Source organism: Aquila chrysaetos, chromosome 1 (assembly GCF_900496995.4).
Source record: "Aquila chrysaetos chrysaetos chromosome 1, bAquChr1.4, whole genome shotgun sequence".
Lineage (NCBI taxonomy): Eukaryota > Metazoa > Chordata > Aves > Accipitriformes > Accipitridae > Aquila > Aquila chrysaetos.
The window spans coordinates 48949692-48964128 of NC_044004.1; the positions used below are offsets into that span (position 1 = coordinate 48949692).

The 14437-nt window shown below is 39.0% G+C and overlaps 1 protein-coding gene across 1 annotated transcript in view; it reads left to right on the top strand.

Annotated features, from left to right (window-relative positions):
* DCHS2 (dachsous cadherin-related 2) overlaps positions 1 to 14437 on the top strand; it is a 121368-nt gene that overhangs the window by 86807 nt on the left and 20124 nt on the right. Inside the window, exons 11-14 of the mRNA XM_030022948.2 lie at positions 5767 to 5901; positions 6147 to 6356; positions 7595 to 8452; positions 14294 to 14404. Coding sequence (XP_029878808.1) covers positions 5767 to 5901; positions 6147 to 6356; positions 7595 to 8452; positions 14294 to 14404 — 1314 coding nt within the window. The remainder of the gene's footprint in view (positions 1 to 5766; positions 5902 to 6146; positions 6357 to 7594; positions 8453 to 14293; positions 14405 to 14437) is intronic.

Here is a 14437-nt window from a genome sequence, read left to right on the forward strand (position 1 = left end):
TTGCTATTAATTTCATTGTGGACCATAGTAGACTGATTAAATCTTGCTGCCTGCTGTGCTTGCGTGTACAGCCGTTGTGCTTTTCTCAAGGTGATGTATGAGTTTTGGGTTTCAAAACACGGCTTTTGGTTCAGACCCTCAACCTTTATTGAGGGCTTGGAGGTATTCTGACTTACACACTGGGGTAGCTTCAGCTCTGACTGGTATATTAAATGTAAACGTGCGCTTGCGTGATGCAGAGTAGCTCAGCGTACTGTAGCTTTCATGTGAAGATAGCCAGCGTGCTCTGCTTGTAAATCAGCAAACAATGTTCAGCTCAGTTAAAGTTAATATTTGAACGTTTTGTTGCTCTCAATGAGAGCGGTTTGAATAGTTTTTAAACAGTTCACTAGACCAGGGGCTTGTTTTTGTGACAGAACAGGCAAATATGCACTAATCTTTTCTCGCCAGAGAGGGGCACTGTCATCCAAGGTTTTCCAGCTAGCTGTGCTGTGACGGCATGGTGGAAGCTGCTCTGGATTTCAAATAGGATTTTACATACGTAAGAATATTAATGCGTTGCTTTTCAAACATACGCAGAATGGATGAGTAAGAAGGGGTGGTTCATAGGCTCTTTGTATCACAGGTAAGCACTAAACGTGAGAGACTCTTTGCTAAACAATGAAAAATTCCCTCCAGTTCTTCAACTACTTGTTCTTTTGAAATATCTAAATGCATATGATGTTACAGGTAGTCTGTGTGCTGGAGAGAATCTTATCTTAAGTAATACCACACACAGTGCATACAGTTGGTGTAACATGAAGCAGTTACACAGAGTCTGTGGTCTGCAGAAAAGATAAAATCTGGAAAGAAAATTAAATACTACAATACTGCTGCAGTTGGCCCAAAGGTGGTCTCAACTCTGCGAATGACTTTCTTTTTACTGTGGGTTCATTTTCTGAACATCTTTAGAATTAAGTTTAAGGTTGTGCTATCCGAAAAATAGATAAAACAATAGGTCTTGTTAGCAAAATAGTTTTCTGTATTGAGTAAGATTTGTCATTTTAATGTAGAGCACGTATTGATCACAAAAGGCTGATGTGAGCTCAGTAGAGGTGCTATATAGAAGAGGCATTTCCCCACAAGTATGTAAAATATTTAGAAATTAGGAAAAGGTGGGTAGCCCTGTCTATGAAAATCTTCATGACAGCTGAGCAGCATTACAGTCTACCTCTGTAGCTCGCTCTTCCAAGTATTTTCTTTCTTTTGTGGATCACCCTATTAAAAAAAAGGCAGTATTTGAAGTACAAATTTGCAAAATAATAGAAAAAAGAAGTAGGAATTTGCTCGGATTCCTCTCCCTCCTTTCTTTGTCCCTTATATTTATTTATTGCACATCTTGTGGGAAATACAGCAGAAGGGAAATTTTGGGAGCCATTAGGAGCAGGGAGTGGGGGTGGCTTGGCAGGGTGGAGAGGAAGGGCATTCCAAGTGTACTGGGTGGCACAGTGTGCGCCTGCCTGTGCAGACACTTCAGGCTGGAGCGCTCTTGTGGCTGATGGTTCCTTCCTGCTTTTTTTTTTCTAAAGTACATTTTTCAGTAACCACAGTCCTTCTGTTGGGTCTTTTTCTCACATTTGCCTGATTTGGCCTCATGTCATGTGCGTGTAACAGTATTGTTCCAAACACTGAAGAGATGCTCATAATGTAAGAAAATAGAATTTATATAGGAGTCATATAAATATAATGCTACTCACTTTTCTTATATTTTTGGAACAAAATTTTTGAATAAGACAATTCCTTTCATGGTGTTCTTTTATTTTTTACATCACATTTTTTACTTTATTTTTATTCGCTCTTTAAATTGCAGTTCACATCACAGTAATATTTGCATAGTCTCAGTGGAGGACTTTCCTCCCATCACAGATGCATGGTTTTTTTTTCACTTCATATGTTTTCTGACTGACCACGGGGAGGAATAATTTTTACTGACAATATCAGCCATCATCAACCTTTTAGTTTTTTTTGTCTTACTACTCATTCCCTGTGAAGGGAAGAGGAGAAGCAAGCAGCTGTCACCTTCTTTGTGTTTGAGCCTTTGTGTTGTGAGCTTGCTTCCAGTTCGAAAGGTTGGTTTTTTGTTTTGGTGGTGGGTTATTTTTTTAAATCACTACTAAAATTTTTGCTTGTAATGTTGTAATGATTTTCTTTCATATGGATATCCATGAAACATCTAGTTCGGCCAGCTCCCTCCTGCACATAACAAAAGCTGCACTTACTGCAACTCTGTGTTTCCTCCTTTCCTCTAAGTCCTCTTACACTGTGGGAGCTCTCCACCCACCCCGAGGCCAACATCTAACAGTACAACACAAGTAAATGCAAGTGTAAAGATATGTGTAGTACAGGTAAATGCTGGAAAAAAATGCATGAGAAAGCAAACATGCCCACAGCCTATTTAAGATAGGTCAGGGTTTGTCTTGAGATACATCTTTGCAGAAGCTCTGAATGAACTGAAGTAGCATTTATCAAGGTTTGCTTTTAAGCTGATGTGCCCCTCTGTGGTTTAGTAGTTATGTCTGGAGCCTTAGGAGAAAAATCTTAGAAGATTAGTGGGGACCACTGACTTAGAGTTATGAGACAGGGGTTACTGCCATTCACTGGACATTTTGTCTTGCTCATATTCATGGATTAGCATGGTCTTAACAACACTAGTATTATAAAGATGAGACTTCAGCCTAGATTTGGGGCAGGGGGGACATTTGTTCCCATTGCTTCTTCACTGGTGTTGGCACTAGACATATCCACAGTGTAATGCCATGGCTGCTGCTTCCAAGAAGCTGTGGGAGCACAGGGCCTGCCCGTGCTATGGTGAGGTGTCCTGGTTTCGGCTGGGATAGAGTTACTTTTCTTTCTAGTAGCTGGTGTAGTGTTATGTTTTGGGTTCAGTATGAGAAGAATGTTGATAACACACTGATGTCTTCAGTTGTTGCTAAGTAGTGTTTAGACTAAGTCAAGGATTTTTCAGCTTCTCCTGCCCAGCCAGCAAGAAGGCTGGAGGGGCACAAGAAGCTGGGAGGGGACACAGCCAGGGCAGCTGACCCAAACTGGCCGATGGGGTATTCCATAGCATGGGACATCATGCCCAGTATGTAAACTGGGGGGAGTTACCCTGGGGGGGATCCCTGCTGGAGAACTAACTGGGCATCAGTCAGCGAGTGGTGAGCAACTGCATTGTGCATCACTTGTTTTGTATATTCCAATTCTTTTATTATTATTATTGTCATTTTGTTATTGTTATTATTATAATTATTATTTTCTTCCTTTCTGTCCTATTAAACTGTTCGTATCTCAACCCATGAGTTTTACTTTTTTTTTTCCCTGATTCTCTCCCCCATCCCACTGGGTGTGGGGAAGTGAGTGAGCGGCTGTGTAGTGCTTAGTTGCTAGCTGGGGTTAAACCATGACCTGGGGGAATGGGAAAAGGGGCTGAAGCTTTTCCCTGGCTGCAGCTCAGGCACCATGCATCCACCTGCCATTTGGCCTGCAGGGAAAGGGGTCTGGGTCCTTGCCACCAGCTTAGCTATTCTTCCAGCTCATAATGCGCAGGAAGAGTAGTTTGTTTCTCATTTCAGTTTGTAAGTTCAGCCCCCAAAATGTGAGTAACACAACTGAATAATTAACTAACAGGTTGGATCAAGTGCAAACATGTCAGCTGCTGTGCCATGGTATATGAATGCGTAGAGTCATCACGCTCCTCTCTTGTGCAGGGTGTGCAGCTTTCTCCTACTGCTAGGTGTACACTCCTAGCAGCAGGATATGAGAAAGGAGGCAGTAAGTGCTTGGTAAATAAATGTAATTATGGTGTCACATATCTGTGTACTTTAAGGGTCAAAGTTTTAATTTCAACAGTGTGTGAATAGTCAACTTGGATGGCACCTGTATGTTTTTCGGTACTGTCTGTAAATAATGTCCATTGTGAAATCTGCCAGTGAAGGCACTGGGGTTGAAGCAGTTCGGTTGCAGGAGAGCAAAGGCTAATAGTTAATATCAGCCTTGGAGTGTCATGTGTCTTTTTTTTCATCTGTAGCATATTGGTGATTAAGAATAGATAAATGCAAGCAAAGCTGTGAGTATCTTTTTAAATGTAGTTGAATGGTATTTAATATGCACAGATCAGATAGTGTGTGTTGGTAAACTTAAACTTTCAAGACGTTCTCCTTGATTGTCCTTACTGCTGTGATTTTTCTCTTTTCTTCTGGAAAGCTGGAAGGATTTCTGTAACTCCTGTTTGCTTCTGCTGTGTAGTGTATGAATATGTCCCTCCCTTGACTTAGTTTAGGTGCAAATGCATTTACAGTAATAATTCTCTCAATCAAATTTCAATATCATTGTCAACTATTTAGCAAAGCTATTCAAAGGCAAACAAAGGAAGTCATGGATGGTAAAAACTGTAGGCTGTTTTTGCTCTCACACTGGTGTTTCTCCATCAACTCCAGCGCAGATTGTCATGTTTTCGACTGCAGCAGATGAGAACAGGCAGGCAGTGTTTGACTCTGAATAGCAGTTTTCCTATGACTAGGAGTGCTGTAGTTTTCCAGGTGTGCCAACTGTCCCTACCTTACGAAAAGACTGATTGTTGGTTGGAAAAACACAGGATGATTGAATGAAACTTAGAAAAAATTTGAAAAAAAAAAAAAAAAAAGGCGCAATAGTATAAGCCCTTCAAGTGTAAGGTAGGATTAAACTCATTAAAGTTAATAATATAAGTGTGATGGAGATGACATACTTTCCTCACGAGGGTGTTGAAACTAGGAGAAATATGAAAAAAATTATTTTATAACCATAATAGGTGAGAATGTGGAGTCATGTTTCTTGTTCAACTCAGGCAGGCAACTTTGAAAGAAAGGTATTTAAAAGCCTGTACAGTTTTAGCCTATTTCCCAGAGAAAGACAGGAAGGCTAATATCCCTGTACTATATGCAAATGGTAGGTCTGATTAGGAGCTGAATGGAATTGGCATTCAGAAAAACTTGAAGGGGAGGGAACTCTCTAACCTTCCCTTCTGAAAATCCTGCACAACTTTATAAAACCAAGCAGTATCATTTCGGAGACTGGCTACAAGCGGGAGCAGTCGAAAACGCCTGAGATGCGCTGTGGGAATATCCACCAAATTAGCTTTTCTGTTGAAGACAACTAGGAGATGGCTACCCCGTGAGCCCTGATGGGACTTAGGCACCTGCCTGCTCAGTATTACGAATATTTAGAACTGGTGGGCATGCCAAGAAGTGGTTGTTTTCTCTGAATGTTTATACTGTTCAGTGTTGTACTGTATAGAGATACTTGCATTGTCTCCGAGTGAAGTTGAGTGGAGAATCAGAGCTGCCAGAGCAGCCTGGTACTCTGCCTGACATCCTGTTGAGGAATAAACTAACTGCCTCCAGGAGAGCAGAAGACAAATGCATGGATTCCATGGTCTAAGTTAATGCTGTCTTGCACCATGTTGATCTGTCAGCTTGTTGGAGACATGCCCTGTGTACCTAGAAATGTTGCTGGGGTCACTTTGAGTGGCTGCAGAACTTAGGCACAAAGCAGCATCTGGACAAGGCTTTTGAAGATCCAAATTTAAAATTTGTGCTAATGAAGAAGCAATTACCCACTGCATTAAAAATAATAATTTTCATCCATAACCCATTTCCCGGGGCGGGGGGAGAAGAAAGAAGAAAATCTGTAGACCTGAATGTGAGGAGAGTGGCTGTGTTTTACTAAAACTTCCATTCTGTTTTTAAGGACTGAATTCCTTGCTTCAGTATGAAATCTTACCAGGAACTGGTTATGAGAAATTCAAGATGAACTCAGACAGTGGAGAACTCGTAACAACTGCATCACTGGACAGGGAAACCCAGGAGGTTTTCAATATTAAAGGTAACAGTGTGAAATATCTATGAGTGCCTGTAAAATGGGAAGTGAGAATGGGTGTGGTGTTACTATCAGTATTACCTTTTCTCATGCTGTTTGAATTAGATGGAAGTGGTAAGATTTTCAGGTACAAAAGAGCATGTGCTTTTTGCATAGCACAAATAAGTCTCCTATTCTGCTATCATTAAGGAACATCTATTGTTGCACCCACAACCATTGTATAAAATCTACTTTCTTTTTATTAAACTCAGTTTTGGTTCGAGATAGTGGAACCCCATCGCTGTCGAGCACAGCGACAATTATCTGCACAGTGCTGGATGAAAACGATCACTCTCCCATGTTTCTTCTTCCCGCCTCGGAGATCCATATTCCAGAGAACCAACAGCCTTCTGTCGTTTACATTACCTGGGCTGTAGATATGGATTCTGGCAATAACGGAGCTCTAAGATACAAAATAATTGGTAAGTTACGCTCCATCATTTTTGTTATAAATAAATCAGGAAGTATGTAAACAGCAGTATCCAAGTTTTCGACTAGTCTTGATTTTACCAGTCCTCCCTAGCTCCCATCTTGTCCACATGTTTCTTTCATGTGGAAAAAAGAAAGATCTTTCACCCCTTTGTCAGCATTAATAAGCACTTTCCAGGCGTACTTTCAGTCTACTTTCTGGATTTGAAATAGTACAGAAAAGAAAAACAAAAAACTACCAAATGCTGGAAGGAGGCATTAATCATGAAGGCATAATTTTGTCCTTTTTGTTATAGTTGTGGAAGTTCTGAATGTAAATATACCCTTGCAAATAAGTACAAGAATTAATCTAATTTTATTTATTTAATTTTATTTCATGAGAGCTTCTTTCACCCAGCAATTAGTAATGTCATACTTGGTTTTCATGTTGCCAAACTCTCCCTGTGTCCACTATGCCAATGTAAGCTCTATAGCTGTTCAAAGCCTCCTGTAATATCTTTGCACAAATACAAGTTTGCTGTGCTTGCTTTGGTTTGTGGCTCTCAGCAATAGCTCAAATGTAGACAGATAGCTACTGTGGTAACAGCTAAGACATTTTTATGTGAAGAAACAGTTATGAATTCCTTTATGTTTTCTTGGGTTTAATTTCACAATCTTTTATGATCTTTAATTTAATTACCTTTTGTCATTCTACATGTTGTAAAGTATGTATGCCATTCACTGTTACTAAAACCTCTGACTTTTCTGTCAACTGCTTCATATTTACCTCCCCCTCCCCACGCCCCCCAAATCAAGACCTTGCACAACTCTTCACTTCCAAGACAGGTTTGTAGAAGAGAACAAGGAGTGAGTAATTACAATTGTCAGCAATGCTTTATAGGTTTCTGGAATTTGTAACTAAGGTTGGGAAGAGGTCACTTTATGTGGCAGCATAGTTGCAGGAGATTTTATAAGGTGTTCTGCTTCAGGAAAAAAGACATGCATCTGGCAAAATAGCCACTCTGTAAATTGATATGACATTCTGTATTTACTGTCATTGCCACCCACTGATTTAAATGAAATACAGGTTTTAATTTGTATAAGAGGAATAAAATACGTGAAAGGCACATGAGCGCACCAGCTGTACGAGCAATTGGATCATGTTATTGCAATTAACATAGCGGTATTCAGAAGGGATTCTTTTTTCAAAAGCAATTGTTTGTGATCATTTTATTTTTTATGTGTTTGAAAGGTGGAAATGTTGGAGGATACTTCACACTAAATAACACTTCAGGAAAACTGCTGGTCACTCGTAGCTTAGACAGAGAAGATGTCAGCAATTTCACTCTTGTAATTGAGTGCCGTGACCTAGGCAGTCCCTCGAGAAGCTCCACTGCACAGCTCACTCTGACGGTCTTGGATGAAAATGACCACAACCCCTTGTTTGCAAAGAGCCAGTATCAAATCTCCGTGAGAGAAGATCTAGAGGAAGGCTCAGCCATCCTGGACCTCTTTGCTTCTGACGAAGATGATGGCCTGAATGGCGAAGTTAGATACTCCCTCATTGACAACACCTTTGGAGCATTTGCTATCGACAGTGTAACGGGGTCTATAGTTACTACAAAGGCACTGGACCGGGAGACCAAATCCCAGTATACATTTAGGGCTGTGGCAAGTGACTGTAGCACCCATTTGCCAAGAAGCACCACTGTCAGGGTTGTGGTGCACGTTGATGACATCAATGACAATGATCCCGTTTTTTTGCAGAATCCTCTAAGGGCCTTTGTGCCTGCTGAAACCCCTGTGAATGAGATAGTAGCCACTGTGAGAGCAGAGGACGTGGATCTGGGATCAAACGGAGCTGTTGTTTTTAGTCTGATGATAGTGGAAACTGTATTTCAGATCAACATGAAGACAGGTGACATCATTCTTCAGGAGCCGTTGACTTCCAAGGAGTTCAGTACCCAGCTGCTAGTGATGGCTTCAGATCAAGGTATCTCACCTCGAACAGCCACAGCTATGGTCATTATCTCTACAGAAGAACAAGAGGAGGAGATTTCATTCAGCCACAGCCTGTATGAAGCAAGCGTGCCTGAGAACAGTGCAGCAGGTGGGCATCAAATCCCGATTTGTGTTCTTGTGGTTTCCAATCTCCCCTCATTTTGGAATCGTAATTGTAACGAATAGCATAGGGGAACCTTCTTCCAGTGCACCAGCATGAAAAAGAAGCATGGCCTGTTAGTTGGAGGCATTGTCTGGCTCTAGAGTTTGCTGCCCATCTACAACAGTGATGCTCACATTAAACAGAAAGCTCTCTTGTCAAAGGTGGTGTGTTTCCATCCCTCAGCCTGGGAAGCCCTGAGCATCAGTGGGTTCACTCTTTTAGCAAAATTACTTTAATGATGGGTGTACAGTGTTTACTTGTCGCTTCACTTGTCAACACACGCACACTCAGATGAGATGAGTGGTGTGTACCAGCTGCAACATGACGTTTCTTGGTTTTACAAAACTCTTCGTGAACTGTAGTAGCTTTCAGAGATACTCTAAAACCTTACTGAAGTTTTGGACTTTCCAGAAGAAGAATGTGAGCTAGGGTGGGGTTGAAGGGGAGAGAAATTCAAAGGCTGTGGTACATTGTCACTCAGACAGGCTTCTACAACATATTTCTAGGTAAAGCCTGTGCTGTTGAATGATACCTATAGGCAAACAAGCTTCAATCACAAGGTGCTTACAGATTTATATATTTTTGTTCCGTATAATAATGAGAATTACTGCTCTACTTTTTATCATTCAGAGAATATTAGTAGTTATGCCTCCTGCCAATTGGATATGGTAAGTACCTTTTTTTGCTTCAGGGGATGGGTTCGTCCTAATGAGGGGCAGAAAGGAATGCCTTTCACATTTTTGTGCCCACAAATCCCACTGTACAATTGACCAGATGTATTTAGAGATCTGACCTGCACTATATTCTTGATTCAAACACTGCCTCATGAGGTTCACCTTGAACCAAGTCATTTATCCTCTTTATAGGTCAAATTTCCCTCAGTAAAATGAAAGCAATATTCCTTTATATCCTAAGGGTATTGTGAGACTAGTGAATTCTTAGATCTTGAGTAACAGCCTATATATTTGATTAGGAATCAGTAAAAAAGAAATGTGTTAATAATTTTGGAAAACCAATCAATATTCTTGGATAATTACAAACAGAATAGAGAATGAAGGGTGAAGATGGCTGTTGCAGCAATTACTGCTGTGGTACTCAGCCATTCCTTCCTCTGTGCTTGTTTGGGACTACAAGCCAAATTTTCAGCAATGTATTGTAAGATAAAGATAATGCTGTGGATATTACTGATGTTTCAGTTAACAGATTGAAAATAGGCAATAAGGTGAATTTTTTTTTTAATTAAGTGACTTTTTTTTTTAACCATAGATGAAATATTTTGGTTTCAGGCTATTTTTAAAAAGTTGTGATGAGTGATCAAACCATGAAGCTAGAGCATCCTTCTAGCTCTCTCACTGTCTGTCAAAAAATACGTGGGATTTTTTGAAAAAGTGGAAGGCTTCCAGCAGGAAAGAGTGGAGTGTGCAGTAGCCTGGTGGTTAAAACACTCTCCTGAAATATAAAAGGTGTAGATTCAAGTCTCCTCAGGCAGAGGAGCATTTATTTCTCTTTTACTCCATACTGAGCACTCAGAGTACGGAACCTGCAGAATAAGAAATTCTGTAGTGTTTAAATTTTTTTAAACCAGTGTTTCATCTATTGCTTCTATTACAAATGCAAAAAAAAAAATAATCCCTAAACACATTTGTCCTGACATTTAAAAAATGCTTTTTATTCCATGAATTTGACCAGGATTTACAAGTAGTTTTGGACACCCTAAAACTGAATTTTTCGGTGAATGTGAGTCACAGATACCCCAAGGCCTCCAAGCCCTGTTTTACTAGAGTCAGCACTGTACAGTCATTAATTGTGTGTCACTTCACAACAGAGAGTCTGCCCTGGGGGAATCGCTGCTTCCAGAAGATACGGTTGGCATATCACAGCAATGTGTGTTAATATTCTGTTTTCTGTCTTTTCGTTGATCTACCCATTGAGAGTCAATTGTGGTCATGGGGGGAGCCCTCAATCCTAGGTGTCTGGAAAGCAGAGAGACCAGGGTGTTTCCAGAGGCGAGCTCTGGACTCTCAATTTTGTCTCCCCCTTGCTGCAGCAGGCTTGTATTTTCAGAAATTGTCATCAGAACCTGTTTGTCAGGCTTCCCAGGGGAGTAAGGTCAAGGCCCTGGGGTTTCGGTCTTTTCAGGAGAGATGGGTTTAACCTGCGTTAATCCTGCATTAAAATTTCTTTCTAGTTAAGGAAAAAATAATAAGAGGGAAGATAGGTTTTGTTAGGTTTAAAGAAAGAAAATAAAAATCAGGGCTTTATGGCAATAGATAAACTGATCTGATCCTAAATTTTCCTAATTGTAGATAAATTCTGGGTCAGGCTAGACAATCCAGCCTGAAATGAATGCCCTGAGGAACTGTGGTATCAGAATGCCATAGTCACATGTTCTCCCATACAATCTGTAGAAAATATAAATAAGATTCAATTTAAGTTGTTTTGATTAAAGGAAATTTAGCAAAGCTTCGGGGTAAACAGGAGGGTTTCATCCCAAAATGTTAGTTTGTATATTTAATCAAAGTCTATTTGCTAAGAAGATCAAATTCTTTTAAGATTATGAGAGATTTTACCAAATACTAATACTGTTTTGGCTCTGTTTGTAGTATTTTCTTATTTATATAAGCATAAGTAAATATCAAATATTTTACATTTCAGTGGGAAAAAAGCATGATTATAATTAAAACTCTCATAGAAGTTAGGTTACAGGATATATGTGATCCTGGGACCTCTACAAATATGAATGGTACCAGTGTGTTCAGACCAGGGGAGATTTACATTACATACTGATTATTTGTAGAACTGGTATTAATAAATGTGGCTTTTCCTTCTAATTTTATTTCTACCTTAACTAATAGAGTGGGAAAACTCTTAAGTTTATTTTAAAAAGAATAAAAAATCTGAATAGTATAAACAACGAAAGCCAAAGCCAAGGGTCCTTAGACTAAATTAAAACTAAACTCGTCAATTGGGTCAGTGCCTCAGGAATTGGTCCTTGTGGTCAGATTTTCTTTAAGTGTTTGACCTCAAAGTTTGATGACCTTCAGAAAACCCCATTCTTCTGCTTTTGTTTAATATTGAATATTTAATGACTGTAAATATTATAAACTGCATTACAACAGGCACTTAGAAGCCAGTCAATAAATAATCAAGTCACTGTGGTCTCCAGAGGGTAGGAAACCTTTATTATTCACCAAGCTTTCACTTGAATGGTTGTTTGCATAGCACTTCCTTGGAGACAGATTCACCAGTAAAACTTGTTGACTCCTGTTTTTTTTCTAATAGATATAAAATATGTAGCCTCTTATTCCGTAAGTCATCTCTTACTCATTGTGCTCAGTTAGCTTTTTCTTTCATGAGGTCTCAGGAAATAATGGCAAGTATGAACTGGGGTTAGATGACAAAGGAGGGGGAAAGAGATTACTCTAATGAGTACTGAAGAGAGAAGAAAACCAATGATACAGTGATACAGTAGCTCAGTTCTGGTGTATGTGTTATGTCCTAACACAGAATACAGTGACTGTTTTTGAGCCTCTTTGGCCAGGTAGGCAAATACTGTCCATGCTGCCATGCTTCAGTTTCAAGTCAGGAGGCATGATGTAAGGGTTGGTGTCCAGGCTATTTAAAGCAGTTTGAGATACTTTCAAATGCACTTAGGTTGTCTGTGACTGAACTGAAAAAAACCTAAATATAAACATTTTAAATCACCCTCCGCTTCCTTTAATATTCTTAACTAATTCAGAAGTCGATTGCATAGCGTTTCAAGCCAATCTGACTGCTGTCTATGATCCTGATCTCCTTCCTTCCTTGCACTAGCTTCAGCGCTGATCTCATCCTCGTTGTGCCATTTCAGTGTGCTTTGCAGCCAGAAAGCTACCTTTCTCTTAATCTTCCCTGGGTTAAGTGTTACATGTTGTGACCTCCGCTTGAAGCAGTATTTGAATCACGTGTACTTGAAATGGCGAGCTCCAGCGGATGGGTACTGTCTTTTGCTGTTTACCTCTCTAGGGCCTGTTTGTGTCACAACAGACCTCAGAGTTTGGTCATATTTTTTTGACAATGAACTGTAAAAATTCACAGTTTAAAGGAGTCATTTTCTGTGAAAGGTATCAGAAACAGAAGAAATTTATTCTCTGCCAAAAAGAAGTTGTAAACAATTTTAACTACATGAAAAATATGAAACTTAAAGGATTAGGATTTGAAGACCCAGAGTAAAAATTTATTAACCTAACCCCTGAAAAACAGGGATTCAAGTAGAAATGCTGCTGCTTCCTTTATTCCTGGTAGTTTTTCTTTTTAAACACTCAAGCAAACAAACAAAAAGACTGCTGACAGCATTAGAAGATGAATAGTGACATTCTTCGGACCTTGAATTTTTTCTTATCTTTAACTCTGCTCTGAGGATGCTATGAATGATTGCCCTTGCAGGCTTTTGTAGTAAATCAAAGTTGCTCAGCAATGAAAATGCAACCTACAACCCCCTATTTTAGTTCCTAAAAAAACCCAGTGCAGCATTCATATCAGTCCTTACCTATTGGACGGTTGGATATTACTTCCAGAACTTTTCTAGTAAATATCTTATAGATATATTGACTAGTACAGAAAATTACACCTGTCCAAATCAGCATATTTTTGCTTTTGACAATCAGATTTTAGGAGCAGATGACAAACCACTTAAAATTTCCTGCTTTTAAAAATCAATAAGTAACAACGCTAAAATAAAAAAGGTAGCAGATAGTTGTAAAGAGCAATGTTTCCTCTCATTTTTATACTCAAGTCCTTTCCTCTGACATCCAGGACACTGAGTGTGAACAGTATGCCCTTTGTAATGTAATAAAATAGCTAGTTGTCTGTAATGCTGTTTGGAAGAGTTCAGGTTGCGCAGTAACCTCACTCCATCACAGTTGCGTGGAATCAATTGCAACTAAACTAAATAATTAAAATCCATTAAAATCAATCACCATATATGCTAAACAATTTTGTAACTCACTTGAAAAGAATAATTATTTGGAAATCTTGATAATGCTTTTTAAACTTGCTACATTTTTGTTATATGTGATGATTCAGAGCAGGATCATGTATTCAGTTCCACATTTTTCCTAATCCTATTTCAAACAGGATTTTTATTTCATGTCTCCTGTATTCTATATTAAATTGCTCTTTTCATGGAATTTAGATTCTGCTTGAATTGACACATAGCTATGCATGTAGTTTCACCTTTTCATTCTTTCTGTCAAAAGATGGCTAATTAAAATTTTTAAGAATGTATAATTTAAAATATTTTTGAACAATCCAAATTGAATTCAGATAAATGAAGGAAAAATAAACTCTTTATGGTAATTCAGGGTTAACATGCATTCCTATGATCCATAAAAAAAAGGACTATTTTCCTTAGAAGAATTCAGGAAAAGGTAAGTTTTAAATGAACAAAGCATAACCTGAATAAAAGGAATACATATGACTTCAGGTAAGAGGTAGTTCCAGTGGTACATGGGAGTTTGCAATTAGGAAAAGTTAAAACTCACATTTCATTTAGGCAGGTGATGAAGTTGTGATCAGATTAGTAATCTACTGGGCAAGGAGTGATAGACAGTGCCTTGCCTATGAAGTTGTAATGCAGTGAAAGTCAGGGAGGAGTTGTTTTTATTGCCTACTATTTTAGTTCATGAATAAGCACCTAGCCTAGTACGTAGGTGTTTTGCTGTGCATCTGCTATTAATCACAGTAATATAAAATTAGAATAAAACCTTCTAAAGTGGGTGTGATTAAAGTGTCTTATTACTCCCATAGGTACATCACTTCTAACTGTAGAAGCTTATGAACGCAAATTTACAGGAGAAAACATAAAATACAGCATCTTCAGTGACAAGGAAAGCATATTCTCCATACACCCCATTACAGGTACATTTTTATAAATATTTTTTTTTTCAAGTG